At 39.0% G+C, this 16,329-nt stretch overlaps 1 protein-coding gene across 10 annotated transcripts in view; it reads left to right on the top strand.

Annotated features, from left to right (window-relative positions):
• Positions 1-16,329, top strand: part of ERC1 (ELKS/RAB6-interacting/CAST family member 1) — a 275,197-nt gene that overhangs the window by 45,621 nt on the left and 213,247 nt on the right. For all 10 annotated transcript variants that reach the window (XM_088164633.1, XM_014869999.2, XM_088164632.1 and 7 more), the window contains exon 3: positions 13,523-13,939. In XM_088164633.1, the coding sequence (XP_088020759.1) occupies positions 13,523-13,939 (417 nt within the window). The remainder of the gene's footprint in view (positions 1-13,522; positions 13,940-16,329) is intronic.

Genomic DNA, 16,329 nt, shown 5'->3' with positions numbered 1-16,329 from the left:
TAAAAAAATTATTTTAATCTTGACCAAGGAAAGATGCAATTTTTAAAATGTTTTTAGTCCCCATTATATATTCTCTTCTGAGACTAGCTGAGGTTTGAGTTCATAAATCACTCTTCAGTACCTCAAGTAGTGATACAATTTTTTAAAAAACATTTTTCCACCTATTCTATATAAGATTTAAAATAATTTAATAACTAGCTGTGTTTTCAACTGCTCTTACTTAAATTAAAACAGCTGAATTGCTGCTGATTCTTTGTTTCTTGAACTGTTTGGTAGTTTAATCAAAAGGAGCTGCTCTGCCCTTTTCTGGTAAAAATAACCAAATAATGGGGTTTTATTTTTAGCATAGTATGATACCAGGTGTCTTTTTACCAGTTGTCCTTTATTGAATGTTGTACATTAGGATTTTAATGAGGTTTTCCTCAGAAAAATAAAATATGGATTACAAAAAGTGAACAAATTACTGACTGTGACCACAAAACCTGTTACCCAGCTCTCAACCATCCCCAAGTGCCACATCTGCACATCTTTAAGCTACCTCCAGGGATGGTGACCCAGCCACTGGCTCTGGCAGCCCATTCAGTGTGTGACAACCCTTCCACTGAGGAAATTTTTGTAATATCCAACCTCCCCTGGCACAACTTGAGGCAATTTCCTGTTGTCCTACCACTTGTCAGAGGGAGAAGAGCCTGACCCCCACCTGGCTGCACCCTCCTTTCAGGTGTCCCCTGCACCTCCTCCAGGCTCAGCTCCCCCAGCCGTTCCTCACAGGACTTGTGCTCAGACCCTTCATCATCTCCACTGCTCCTCTCTGGACAGCACCATCCCTAATTCCTGTGTGACTGTTCTCAGGTGCTTCCTCAAGTGGTTTCTAGCACATCTGAATATTTACAGCTGGTGGGTCTCTATCCCCTCCCAGGCAGAAGAAGCTCACAGGTGCTGTCCCCAGGCTTCTCTCTTTGGAGCCTCTTTGTTTTCCCTTCCCCCTTGCAATGTGGCTTAGAGCTCTCAATGAGCCCTGCTGGCTCCTGTGCAGAGATCCTGTTTCCCCTCTGAGACAGGTGTACCCTGGCTCTTGCCAGCAGGCCTGCTGTCATGTAAACTGATCTATAATTAAAAACTGCAAAATCCTGCCAGTGACACCAGGCTCGCAGCCAGGTATTGATCTGCTGGCTCTTCCTGTTTCTTCCTCCTCATTCCCTGAAACTGAGAGAGGAGAACACTTCATGTGCTCCTTATCCTTAAACCAGTCATGAATCTCTACAGCAAAAGTATCTCAAAAAAGATACTTGCCAAGAGAGTGTTCTAATGATGAGTAAAACATACGTTAATGTTGGGTGAAATCTAAAAGAAGTGCAGGGATTATGAAATGCAGGGTTGTGGAGTGATTTCTTAATAATGTATTCAGGGTTTCTGTGTTAATTAGGTGTACGAATCTTCTGTCTAGTAAAGCTAATCTAGACATCAATTTGAGTGATTAAAAAAGAGCTATACTCTGCTTTTAATTAACATATGAGTTTATTTATATGGGAAGGCACAGTGAAATGTTCTGAAATGTGCCTTAAACTTAGCATTTAAACAAGTACCACCATTGCTCCTTTGGCCTTGCATTGAGATGGATGAAGAAGAGAGAGTCCTTTCCATAATTCTCTCTAGGTCCCAGAACATGTCCAAGAGATGAGTAGCAATTGGGTCCTCAAAGCCACCTTGTTGTGTTGCCCTGAAATGAAATGTCTAACACAAGACAAGTGAGGGTTCCAGATTTTCAGTGCTACAAGCCCTTTTCAATTTTTTTTTTTCGTTTTGAATTAACAGACTCTTATAAAACATGTAGCTCTGAGATGACTGTTCAGACAAGTGTAAGCCCTTGCTACAGTTGGTGGATTGATGCCTTGAACTCACAATAGGGAATTCTATTCTCCTTTCTGTCTTTACAGTTGTTCATATAAATCTATCAGCAGATTAAGATGTTTCTCAGAACAGTGTTTAAATGCAGAGCACTTGATTACAGGATGGCCTGCATAAAGAACCAAGAAGTCTTTATTGCCCAGCATTTCTATCCATTTGATGTCTATTATTGCAGGTCTTGAACAGTTATGTATTGTCACTCAGCCTGGTCTGTAAAGAAGCAAGAGTTCAGTCATTGCTCTGCAAGAAGCCTACCAGCATGACAAACTGCTTGAATGGCCATGTAGTACTAATTCATGACTAAGTAAGTCCTGAAAAGATTTATTAAGAGCCAGCATTTGTTCAGTGAGAGATTTACCCTAAATGATTTTATTGAAACAGTCTATACCAACTGTCCATTGTGATCCATGGGCAATGCAATACTATTCAGTGTTAGATAGTTTTATGTTTATTGCCATGAAATCAGATCTCCTTTATGTTCTTCTCTATTCCCTCAATATCTAGAGCATTGTGCAAGGTTAGACAGCACAGACTAAAGCTTTTCACTGACAAAAGTCATTCTAGCTGTCATTCCTGTTGGAGGCACTCATTTCAGCTTGTCTAGTTCACATTCTGAACAGATGGATTTCTGATGTCTACTAAAAATCCAGCTTACTGCACCTGATGTCTTCAGTAGTGGGTGACTGAGCACTGCTGCCAGAGGGAATTGCCTCTTGTTTTGAAAATCCTTGTACCTAGCAGGAAGATGTCTGGGGCAAAGAACCAATCTCCTGAATGGAAAAACACTTTTGTTTGGGTATTTTCTATCACATTCTAGGATCTAGTAAAAATCTTACTAATGAAAATCCTTGAATTTGTACTTGCAAAGCTGCGTCCATCACTGCATCTACCAGAAGTTTGAATGCTTTCTGTGAAGGTGGGTTGTGCAAGGCCTTCCCATTTCCAGAGATATCCAAATTCTTAATGATTTTCTGTCACTTATCTCTTAAAACTGCTCAGCCTCCTAAAAGTCACACAAAGCTCCTTCAGAACTCAGTGTAATGTGCTGTGTTCTGCTTTGCTGTCAGAGGTGCTGCTGTCATTTCAACATGAGGGTAAGTGCCAGAACATTTTGATCAGAGGTTTTTATATGTTCTTTCATGGGGACAATGATTGCTGCAGCCATATTCTAAATTTATCCTGAAATTCTAGTAATTCGTTTGAACTGCCTGTCTTCCCAGAATCGTACTTGGTGTGAGAGACTTGACATATCCAGAAAAGAAGATTTTCAGGTCTGTTTCTTTGTGAGTGTAGCCAATATTTCATGGCAGAGGACTGAAAATACCATGTATCATGTCAAAAGCCACAGGTTTAGTTGAGTTTTGTCCATGATTGTTGCTTCTGTAAATTTTGTTAGAGATTCCCATTTTCTTCCTCTTCACATTTGAAAGAAAATAAAAAGAAGTTGTAAAGATGGAAGGGGATGTGTATCTCCTCTCTGGCAAGAACTTGTCTTAATTGTGAGAACTTCAAGCAAATTAGTCTTAAAATAATAGCTGCCTTTGTGTTTGACTGTAGTGCATTGATAACTTCAAAAAGGCCCATAGTTTTTACTTCAAGAAGGGAGAATGAATTGCTTTTTGTTTTGTTGGTGTTTTTTGTTGGTTTGTTTTTTTCTTGGTATGTAACAGTGCACAAACTGTAGTTCCTCTACAGTAGCTGATGATATACCTGGGTACTGCTCTTGTTTCAGCAATCGTTTTAGGCCTTTTGGATTTTTGACTGAGTAGGAAGGTTTGCAGTTGTTCCTTATTGTGGCTTAAAACAAGGAAACCAGATACAAACACTTTTCCAGGCAGCTTGGTTTGCTGTCCCTGAAGAATTAATGATAAAGCAAATGTGAGAAAATGCAACAGTTAAAATTCTGTGTAGGCTAGGCAGCAGTTAGGGAAGGCACATTGGAGAGACTGTGAACAAGCAGAACAAGAAGCATAATCATGGCATAGTAAAATTGGTTCCATCTTGTAGTGAAACAGGGATGAGTCGTGGGACAATACAGGTCCTCTGCACTTTAATCATCTCCCTGAGATTACTTTTGCATTGCAATGTTGCCATCTAATCATCTCAAGGAAAATTGTGAGGTGGCAAAGCCTCATTGCACCCATGGTCAGTGCAGCTGAGAGGCTGTTTCTGCTGTTGGTTCTCTCCTTGGTTGAACACTGAGCAAAGGCTCCATTGGCAAGAACTTTCCACGTGTCTCAGTACAGCAAATGTGGTTTATGAGATCCTTCATATCAGTCCTGGGTGCACTATTCTCACAATTATGGCCGTATCTGGTCGTCTGATGTCTTCCCTTCTCAAGAAGATGCATTGAAATAGCCAGCAAACAAACCATTAGTACATTTCTGTGTTTGCAGATTACTGAGCTGCTGTCTAGGTTTGATAGTTCAGTCTGATGGGGCTTACAAACACATAATTTCTTTGGCTGAGAACTTTATTTCTGGAGGCACAGTGTGGAAAGAACACTTTCTGCTGTAGTCACCCATCCGTAGTCTCTGAGCATTGGGTGGCTCAGGAGATCTCCCATTGTTGTTTGCAGGTGAAGGATGCATTCCAAATTGACAGGAAGAACAAAGTGTTGTATTGCTGTAGGCAAGCAGAAGTTGAAAACTTGCTGTTTTACATTGAAACTAATGATTTGAAATATTCAGTCTTCAGCAGTCACAATCTTGAACTGCTCAACAAGCTTTAAAGATCCAGCTTACTCTCAGCTGTATATTCTTATATGAGACGTAGTTGGTTTATGCATGCAGATGCAGTTATTCAAGGTATTTTGGTCAAAATATCCTTGTGGGACACATGGCTATGTGCATTGAGATTTATATTGTAATCTCTCCAAACTAACTAGTCTAGTGTAGAAGAAGGTTTAAATCTGGATGAGATGGGTGATGTGAGTAATCAACAGCTTTCTTGAGCATTGATTTTTCATACAGTACTCTCTTAATGGAAATTAGCAGCTATTTTCCTTTTCAGAGCATGTTGTTGATGTATGCTGATATTTGGAAAGTACTGAACACAAGATCAAAGGTTGTGTAGCAGAGCACCTTTTATCTTGGATTGATTCCTTGCATCAGCTAATGGAAAGATGGATTTGCTGACCTCCTTAATTGAGGTGACTAATAATACATTTTTGTAGAAAAGCTCCTAATCTATTAACAAATTAGTCACCTTTCATATAGATGCTATTAATTTGAAAATATTAGACTTTCATACATATGTAAATGTTAAAATTCTCTCTCCCCTAAGTGCCATCATAATTTATAATTACTTTCATGGGATGAGAGGTTCACAGAAGCTGAATTTGGCACTTAAGCACCGATTTCACAGATGCAATTTAAAAGTAATGTGTACTGTGGATGAAATTGGGTGTGTTGTGTAGACATGCAAAATGGGCTAAGATTGAACTCTACAAGTTCTGTCATGGCTGGCCTGAATGTAGATCAGTTTTATGTTTGGGTATTAACTTTTTATTTTTTATTAGCAGAAACCATGCACAAGGATTCATTTTATCAACACGCAGTTTGTAACAAAAGAAACTTATGCTTGCCAGACAGGGGAGACAGAATCTGCAAAGTGGTGCCTTACTGCAGTGTATGAAACTGCAAATATGCAAGGGCTCTTGTTTTTTTTAGCAGTGTAAGAACAAAAAAATCAAAGCTCATATTTGTAAATAAATAAAACATGGTGTTTAAGTAGTGTAATGCTAACCCAATTTAGACTGCCTGGTGGGAAATAGAGTTTAAAATCAGTATGTAAATTGTCGACTCCAATGAGAAATTCCAAACATTTGCCCTAATCCCAAAATGCCTGTTCTCAAGAAGGATGAGGGGCACTTAAAAAGAGCCCAGTTTATAAGTTCCAGGATCATAACATGCTGACTTTCAAAGGGTGTGAAATGTAGATTTTTGGAAGATTTGCATGAGAAAAAGCTTTTGAGTTACAGTAAACTACTGATACAGAAGAGCCTACCTTTGGAAATGTAAACACTGAGTAGCTGGGACTTACTGATATGACTTCAAAAATAATTTTCCTTTGAGTTCTGTTGCCTACTAGACCATTTCTGGTGTCTGACAGAGCTCAAATTCCCTTAGGAAGTCAGAGAACTGTCAGAATTATATTCATAGCTAAAAAACTGATAAATGTGTGGTTTGTAGGATTTTAATAGGTTTGCCTATGCCTAATCAGAACTTTCATTCTTACAGCTCAGGTATGTGCACAAATTTCAGAAATATATTTTTAGAATATTTAGAATAGACACAAAATTATTTTTAGAGTAAGTCTTATTTTTAACTGTGCATGAGATATTCTACAGAAACTGCCCATATCTATACTTTGACCATAGAAACAGCCTACCTTTATTCTTGGTAAGCTGCTTCATGTTTACCATAGATAAAATCCTGTGTGTGGACATTCAGCACTGAGGCCTGGTGTACTGCACTTTGTTTTACCTTGCAGCCTTTTCATGGATGTACCTGTATACTTTGTATGAGTTGGTTGCATTGCAGTTTTGGTTCTTCTGTGGCTACAGTTTTAGTAGGCTGTTTCTGATCTGCTTCCTTTAGGACTCTAAATTCATTTCTGTAGACTTGTTTGGTTGGGTTTTTTGGCTGATTTTTCTTTTTATAAACGGGGCAAAGGAATTAGGCTGCTGCAGGCTGCCCCTTAAATGAGTCATTTTGTGTGACTCTAGTTCAGCTGACAAATGTGTTACTGACAACTTAAGCTCTTTATCTATAGCACTTTTTTACCATCTTGCCCTTCTGCTGTCTCAGAGATAATGCAACATAGGGTTGTCTTTAAAATACAGGTCTCTTTCTTTGACTCTCACAAATTAAATCCTATTAAAATCATAGCAGTATTTTCTATCTAAGCTTAACACTATAAAAATCACCCACTCATTTCCATTTAAATCAGGATTTTCAAGTCCCTGATCCATCTTAGAGGGAATATGTAGCATTTCTGGAATCAGCAAGTTGTGTTTCTTCCCAGCCCTGCTGGACACCTGACATTAGCCCTTTTTCCAATGTCTTTGCGTGGGCTGCAGCTGAATGTCAGCAGGGACTCCTCAGCCAGCCAGGCCTTTGCTTCTGCACAGCATTCAGCAGAATCCATTTCCCAGAAATGGAAATTTAACTCTTTGAGCATGGGAGGGAGTGATTTCACACAGTGACCAAATCCTGGTCTCTGCCATTTTGCATGTGGTCTGTTTTGATCTGTGGTTCATCCTCCTACAAATATATTGAAATGCAATAACATGAGAGTTATTGTCATAATGCAAAAGTTTGTGCATGTGGATTTGCTGACAAGAAAAGCACCTTTACATTCTCTTGTTTTCTGGTGATGTACATTTGAGGAATAGACCTTACAGAATTGTCTTTGTGAAATAAAATATATCATAATTATTGTATCTTTCCTTTCTAGAGAAATAGCATTGTAGTCACGGTGAACTAAAAATAAAAATAAGGCAATGTTTATAGGTACTACAAGTACATTTCAGACCTGCAATACCTTTTGTAGCTGAAAGCTTGTATACCTTGTCTTTCTTTGCCAGCTGTAAAAATAATTGGCTAAAGGACAGATCAACTGTTAAACTGGCATCTTCGAAAACTTAGTTTTTGTTTGATTAACACATTACATTTGTCTCTTTTTTTACACTTTGTTTTTTTGGGTTTTGTTTATTCCTAAGTTGGAACCTGAAAAATAAATACAGAACTACGTGATACATTATTAAAAAAGGAAATGTGTTGTTGTGGTTTAACCTCAGCCAGCCATTAACTACCACACAGCAAGAGAAATAACTCTACCCCAGCCAAAAGCAGCACACCTGTCCTGTGTGTGTCCAAGCACATAGTGTTTTCTACATGAAGAACAGCCTGATGGCTGAGCAGATTGGCAGAAAACTGCCAAATACATGTGCATCATAAAGTTCATTCAGTACAGGATGTACTGGCTGTGTGGGTTAAAAGTAGAAGTGACCAGGAAATTTTCAGTATCTTAAGTTTGTCAGTAATATTTTTATAAGAAGCTTTTATTGAATCTGCTGATTTCAGCAAAACTCTTGGTAATGTGTGTTTTTTGGTTTTTTTTTCCTGTGGAGTGGAATTTCTGATTAAGAATTTGGTAAGAGTGAGATAACCCCAAGCAGGAAATAGACTTAGTTAGAATGTGGGGGCTGCTAAGGGGTCTCTTGGATAATTTGAATGAGGACCCTGACACTCTTCCCTTTATGACACTGACGTGAGGAATCCAAGCTTGAATTTTGAAGTCATTCAATATTCAGATATTTGTGCACAGCAGAATCTCTCTCAGTCTTTTCTGTAAGAATAACTTGTTAGAGATCCACCCAAGAGCATCTTACTGCTTCCTGACTGGAGCCTCCTTTGGGTCACATGAAGATGAGTAAGAGCTTGAACCTCTCTCTTCCAGGTAGAAGCTTTCATAATTATTCTGTATTCTATATCCACTAAATATTCTAACAGGACCTCTCTTTTTCTCCCTGTCCTTACCATTACTCTACATTCATTGCTCATAATTGAGTCTTCAGTGTTCCCCCAGTGTCAAGGAAATTTTTTTAAAGTGGTTGAGTTTTGCAGAATGTAACAATGCTTCCTCACCTCATTGTGACACATTTCTGTGACACTCTTATAATTGTGTTATGTTTTTCCGTGGTTTCTGGGAAAGAGTAAATTCTTTTTCTTTTTGCCGATTTTTTCACGCTTTTCTTGAACATACTGTATTTTTTCTTGGTGTTCAAAAATTCAAGGAATTTTCTTGGTTTAATCTACTTAGAATTTAAATGGAGGAGATTAAGGGGAACTTAACTATGGAAGTGTTTAGGGTGCCTTGCTGGCATTGCAGAACCCAGAGGTCTAATTTAGGCATTTAGACTTCTTGAATAAATTATGGGATAAGTTGTATGTCTGATTACAGTAGTTACACACTATCTGCAGTATGAATAACATAAATCAGGCATCCAAACCCGAATGGACAAAGGCATATTGTAATATTAAACACTGTAGCTTGGTGGGTCAAGCTTGGTCTTGCAAAGATGAGTGTGGAAATCCTTTCTTTAAAAAGCATATCACAATTTAATCCTTTCTTTCAAAATCATGATAGTAGCAGTGGCTGCTTCCTTTTGATCTAAAATGTAGGGTTAGAATACAGGTCTTGGCTGTAGAATATCAATTAAATTTCTTTTTCTGACTGAGGAATGGTGAGATGATAAACATTTAAGTTAGTTGGAAGTATTGCTATTCAGGTCTTTCTGTTCTTATGTATTCTACCAATTAGAATAAAAAGCTGTGCTCTCTTTAATACTTTCTGTCAGGCCTACTGAATCTTTAAATATTTTATGCAAAAAGGAAAAGCTTCAACAGAGAGAGATGAAAAGAGCTGCCTGCAGCAAGGTTCCCAAACTCACCAGTACAGCTGTGGGTGCATTGCATCACCCTGAGACTGCAACAGCTTTGGGAACCAAACCCCAGGAACTTCTCCATCATGGGCTCTGCTCACACTGGAGGCTGGAAGCTCACCAGTCTGCCAAGGTGTGGGAAATGTGAATTTGAGTCCTGGCAGGTGGAGGCAAAGATTGAATCATGTTCTGCTAGTTAGAGATGGGAATTTTGGGCTGCTGGATAAAAGTCAAACTCTGTCTCTATGCAGAGCCTGGTTGGTACATGGAAATAACAGAGGCAGAGGAACACTTGGTGTAAGAGTTTATGTTTGCACCGTGTCCTTTTAGGACTTCTGTATGAGATGAGCCTGAAGGTGCTTAGCTCTGTCAAGAGAAAAAATTGCTGGACATAACCAGTGAGACTAGAGAACTGTGCTCACAAAAATACCTTTGTGATTTGCAGCTGTCGTTATAATTTGTAGTGAGCCTTTAAGACCAGTTTTCAATACTTGAAAAAAACAGGGAATCCTCAAGATTTGAGATAAGAGCAATAAATCTGAAGCAAAGTACAGGTTCATCATAATAGCTTTGACTTCAATTACATTGCCTCATTAAACTGTTTCACAAAAGCATGATTGTTATTTACTTGGTACAGTATGACATAATGAAGCTCAGTGGTATTAAAAGTATTTTTACATGTTTATTTCTAGATAAGACTATTCCAACAGTGTTTTTTCTAGTTTTCTTGAGATCTCTAGTCAGGTCTTAGAAATTAAGTATCAGTGGCAAGTGTTGCATGAACTTGGAAAATATCTTGCCTTTCTAGGATAGTTGCTGATTTAAAAGTGAAGTCTAAAAAATGGATGAGAAGCTAAAAAAGCTCGCCTGCACCTTCAGGGGGAAAAGGATATTTTCTTTGAAATTATACAGAAGAGAGGAAATTTTAACTGAAAAAGTAGTTTAGTCATGATACCACCTAGTAAAGAATATTGTTCTATTATTCTGAGAATCATTAAAAAAATTGGAAAGCAGAAAAAAGAATCCATTTTGCATACATTTTGCATGTTGGAAAAGAGTGGGTGTCAAAAGCACAGAATAATTTTCTGTGGTGTGTTTTCCAGTTACCTTTCACATAATAAAGTTTGTTCTCGACTGAGCAGCAGTTCAGAGAACAGTGGGAGTTATTCATAAGCTCAGCTCTAACTTTTCCTCTAACCCCACCTCTTCATTTTTCCTGGGAAACTGAATTACAGGCAGTTGCTGACCAATTGTCAGATATTCCAAACTCCCCTGTCTTTATTTCACAGACTGATAGATATCAATAAATCCTGTTTGTCACTGGGTTTTTTTTCCCACATCATTTCAATAATATAATAGATTTTGGTTCAGTGACCCAAAAGTTCCACGGAGGCATTTCCATATTTAGGGGAAATAATTTCTGTGGGTTTGTCTATGTAACCTGAAATGACATGTCACAGCAGATCAGATGGTAAAAATGTAAGAATTTGGTTGTGGTGATTTAGGCCATTGATGTTTATAAATAACCCAAGTTTGATTCCGAGACACCATTGAGTAGAGGAAATAATTTCATTTAATAGATGATGTGTTTGTTCAGAAGAAGCTCTTTTCTCGCCTGGGAGAAAGGAAATGCTGAAGTAGCAGTATGTGGAGAGCCAGGTGGAAGCATGTGGGAATTTGTTTGTTAGCTGGAGGAACAACACACAGCTGGGCTGTGAATAAGTAGGGCTTCTCAAATACAAATGGAATTAACTCATGTATGGAATTGTAAAGTTATATCTAGTGGGGCTATTGTTTAATTTTAACAAAGTTTGAGGACATTCTCTCACTACTGCTGTTGTAGTCCTGCTGCTTTTATTGGTGCAGGTGAGGCAAATGCTTTAATGAGTGCAGTAGGTTTTCTCTTACAGCTCAACCAACACACATTAATCAAACAGGTGCAGTAGTTTTGATTGCCTACCTGTAGTGCCTCGGTTTCAAAGTTTGGACATGGTTCTGACATTCACTTTGTAATTTCTCCAAATCACAGTCAATAACTGAAAGCTGAGATCTTTAATTAAAAAGAGAGTGATCTCTGAAAACATTTTGGAAATCCATATTAATTCCCTTCAGATTTTTTTTTATCTCTTACTTGAACATAAATCTGAGCATCCACCAATATATAAACACAATGTACCTTTTAGAACAGAGTAATTACTTGTTCTCTCACCTAATACACCTGTGCTATGTTGTCACACAGATTTTATAATCTGAAGTGTAGTTTTAGTTTAACCAAATTACTAACTGCCAGGTATTGTGTTAGTGAAATAGAAGAAAAGGCAATTACAGCATCTTTAACCAACCACAGAGCTTTGCATTTAAGCTGATTTCAGTTTATGCTGATGCTGTAGAGGATGGTTGCATTTTCTTCTCTGCCAGCACCTGCCACCCCTGCTTTGCACCACAATCAACACTGATGTGGCCACACTGTCAACTCAGTTGGAGATCTGGCTGCAAAGACTTTTTGTTTGGTTTTTGCTGGGGCTGATTTTCAGTCATCAGGTGAAGTTTTGATGCTGTTGTCAGTGCCAACCACCTAAGGAAGGACAAATAGCGAGACTGTTCCCTTTAGTGGCAGTGTGGTCTTAGGTGAGCTGACAATGGAACAGCAACTTTGGTTGGGAAAAGCTGCTCTTAGGCCAGAACACAAATGGAGGGAAAGCACTTGGTCTAAAATACTGACTTCTGCAAAGAAAATGGGTTTCAACTCCCTTTATGCACCATTCTGCACAACCAAACTAACCTTTTGTGTTTCTAAAACAGATTAAAGTAGGTAAGTCTGCTGTAAATACTATTTGCTGTCATTTTGTGGAATTACAGAGTGCTTGAGCTTGGTGGGAGGTCAGCTGGTCCAACCTCTCTGTTCAAGCAAGGCCACTTAGGGCCACATCCAGACAGCTTTTTAACATCTTCAAGGCATTTTATGTAAGAATTGTGATAAATATATTCTTGAAGTAGTGCTTAAAACCAAATCTTCTTAGTTTCTCTTTTTACAAATACTTGAGTAAAATGAAGTACTTGGATTTATAGAAAATATTAGTTTTGCACCATCTTTACATTTTAGACCTCATCAATGTGTCTGTGCATCAAGCTTTGTCATGGAATAGAATTTATTCTAGTACTTTAGCCTAGTGAATAGTGGAAGTAGCTGTATTGCAGACATATATATTTGTAATATAAATGTAGACCCCAGGGATCAGTGCATCTGACTTACTCACCCTCACTCAGACTGAAGTGTAAGCATGTCTGCCTCACTTAAGGGAGATGTGTCACTCAGTGTGCATCTCGTTCCTGGTAATCAAATGCAGTGTTTGTACTTCTCTGTTATTGGCTTGATACTTCTGTCTTGCAGAGAAGAAAAAATTTATCTAATATAAAGCAAGGACTTTTTTGTGGGTGAACTGTGCTTTTCCTGTATTCTCCCATTATATTAACCCGCTGTATTCAGTCATTCAGACAGGATTTATTGTCTTGCACAACAAATTACAGCTGATCATTTGATATTCCTGTTTGTGAGGTGGTAATTTCTCTTCTGTGCTAAAATCCTCATGCATTAAATTTTATGATATGACCTTTTTCCCTATGCAGCATTTCTACTGCAGCATATCCAGTTTTCTATAGCTGTGTTTCTTCCTTACGTGCTGAAGCCTCTTCTCTAAGTCAAATGGAAAATCTGTGCTAGGTGTAGAGTTAGTGTGAAGACCTTCACAGTTTTGTGAGTGACATGTAAATTCTAATAGCACTGTTCCCTCTGCTTTGCCAAGATAGTAATTCTGGGTCTTCTGCAGAATTGTTCTACAGGGCAGGTGAATATTTGGAAGGGTAGTGACACAAGTTGCTGGAAGCTGTGACATTTCCCTGTTTGAAACAGTCACACTCTTAAGTTGATGCAAGTGGAAGAGTCACTCAAGCAAGAGTCTTCTGAGTGTTAAGCAACCTTTGCCAGGCATGGGAGGGACTGGAACTTTCTGTAGTATAACCCAGTTCCACCTCAATTCTGGTTAAAAAGCCCCGGTGTTGGTCTCTTCGTTTCCTCTTCGTTGGTGGTCTGATGTTGCTCATACCGTTTTCTTGATTTCTCCAGTGGAGAGGGAATCCTCTGATTTTACTGATTTGTTCTTTCAGCACATGCAGATGACTATCCAGGCTCTCCAAGACGAGCTGCGGATCCAGCGGGACCTGAACCAGTTGTTCCAGCAGGACAGCAGCAGCAGGACCAGCGAGCCCTTCGTGGCAGAGCTGACAGAGGAGAACTTCCAGCGGCTGCACGCAGAGCACGAGCGCCAGGCCAAGGAGCTGTTCCTGCTCCGGAAAACCTTGGAGGAGATGGAGCTAAGGATTGAGACCCAGAAACAGACCTTAAATGCACGTGATGAGTCCATCAAAAAGCTGCTGGAGATGCTGCAGAGTAAAGGTCTGTCAGCAAAAGCCACTGAGGAAGACCACGAGCGGACACGACGGTTGGCTGAGGCAGAGATGCACGTGCACCACTTGGAAAGCCTTCTTGAACAGAAGGAAAAGGAAAACAATGTGCTGAGAGAGGTGAGTGACCAAACTCAGCATTCATCTCCAGTCTTAAACTCCTCTCTGTCTCCTATCCGTTTCACAGTTGTAAAGAAAGAATCTTCCATTTTCTCTATAAGCTGTGTTTTACATTAGATTCGACAAAATTGTTCCCTGTTTTAAAAGTTCTTTATGGCTTTCTTGCACGTACCTTTTGGCATTTTGTGCTGTGGGCGACACTTTCCATGTAGTCTCCATAGGAAGCTCTGGAGGTGAATTGTCCCAAAGCCTGTAAAATGAATTCTTCTGTTCTGTTGTAGTTAGAGAGAAAGCAGCTACCTGTATTGAGGTGAGAGTGATGCCTAGAAAGCTAAAACCCAAGGCATCATGAGCAGAGAGAGAAATCTTTTGCAAGAGTAATGGATGATTGCTCTACAGTTCCCATGGAAACAGTCATCTTGCTGTGAAGGGTATTTGATAAAACTATTAGCTGCCCTGGATGCACAGCCAAAAAAAAAAAGATTTCTTAAAGGGACACTGCTGCACACATAGTAACTCCTTCTCACCATGCTTCTGAAAACAGAAAAACTATTGTTATGTCTGTATTGTACCTTAAGAGTCCAATGGCAGGCATTCTTCACTAGTAATCATTTTAAACTTATTATAACAAAATGTAGTCTATATAGAATACCAATATTTTAGTAAAACGAAGGAAAATAAATGAAAGAAAATGAGTTACTGTGTAGCCAGTGTTGTGACTTTTTTTGATATTATTAAATGCATTTTCCTCTTCTCAGTCTCCTAAAGTATTCTAATATTCTAAAAGGCTTGTAATTCAGCATGGATTGTGTAGATGCACAGATAAATATGTGTATTCATGGATTCACTAGTGCTAAGATTCTGTGTAAAGATTATTTTACATCTGTCGACTGAAGGCATGAATTGACAGCTATCCATGTGTATCATGTGTATGAATCTGATGTTCTGTTCTGCACATTGGTGTCTGTGTCATGGTTCAGCATTTGGAAAGCTCTATGTGTGCACAGGATTTCAGGTCCTTGTCTTAAGAAGTCAGGAAAGCAAGGCCTGGAAGAATTTTTTGAGATGAGTGTATGGAGCACATAAATACATCTTAATACCTCTTATTCATATGTTTTCCAGGGCCTGACCCATAGTGCTTGTGGCAAGCATTTATATAAGAAAGCTGGAGCCCATTGCATTTCTGAGCCAGGATTTAGGCCAGATTTATTTTTTTAGAGCAGTAATCTCTTGAGTGTCTGGAGTGAAGATAATATGATTCCAGAGTTTCTGCACTACAGTTTTCCCTTTATTTAGCAACCAATGATAATTCTGTTCCAATTCTTGTAACTATTTCAGGAAGAGCCTCAAATGGCTTCCATTTGTTTCTTCTTCAAGTCCAGCAACATAAATGAAAAGCTGGCAGGAGCTGTGCAATTTTTTAGGAATGCGGTTGCATTTGTTCCTGCTGCTGATGAGTAAACGTTGCAAGATAAGAACTCTTGTTTCATTCATGTGTATTTGGAAATCATCAGTCATTTAAATCCCAGTCTTTATGGTAAAAGACTTCCTAGAGGAGGTAGAGATGACCTACCGACTTAGAAGTGCAAATGCCATTTATCAAATGTTTTAAAATGAATTACTCCTTGCAGCTTACCTGGCCCTGATTCATTGAGAAGTGTAAGCTGGGTATAATGTCATTTGTAGCTCAAGCCATGGATGTGATGTGGGATCCAGCCATGAAGCTGAGCACCCTCAGAAACATGGTGTCATATTAACTCCTTATGGAACTGGGTGACAACAGGGATGGTTTTGTTTTTACCCATGTGTTGTCCTTAAGCTCTGAGCAAGGCTGAGCTAAGTGACCTCGGATTTACCTGCATCAAACTCAAGTCTCACGCCTGGGGCTCTGGCAGGCTAGAGAAAATTGGAGGAACTTGCAGTTGACTGCATCTGACTGCCTGGGCACTCAGATGCTCTGCAGGATGTGGTTCACAGCTGTTATCCATGTTTCACACTTGGAAGTTGTCTCTCTTAGGTGTGCCACCTCTTAGTGTGTCTGCATCACCCTCCTCAGCTGACCTTCTGTTATGTTCATCTGTATTTCCATAGTTGTAGGTTATTTTAGACCTTTGCTACCCCAGATACTAATGGTGGAATTTTTGAGCTGCCTTGAAGAAATGCATCTATTTTCTTGATGGTTCTATATCTAGTGTTCCCAGTATCTGGAAAGGCATGCTAAACTCTTCTCTAAATAAAGCCATGCTAAACTCTTCCTTCTTTGCTGTTAAAGGAAGCATTAGTATCTCAAAGGGATTCGCAAGAGCTTGGGAGGTCAGTTTATATTTCATGTCCTAACACATTAAAAAATTTTAATAACAGTCTTGACCATCTTAGCAAAAGAAGTTCTG

This window comes from Sturnus vulgaris, chromosome 5 (genome assembly GCF_052056855.1).
Source record: "Sturnus vulgaris isolate bStuVul1 chromosome 5, bStuVul1.hap1, whole genome shotgun sequence".
In the NCBI taxonomy this organism is placed as follows: domain Eukaryota; kingdom Metazoa; phylum Chordata; class Aves; order Passeriformes; family Sturnidae; genus Sturnus; species Sturnus vulgaris.
The sequence above is the reverse complement of the archived record's forward strand: the minus strand, read 5'-3'. Positions and strand labels throughout refer to the sequence as shown.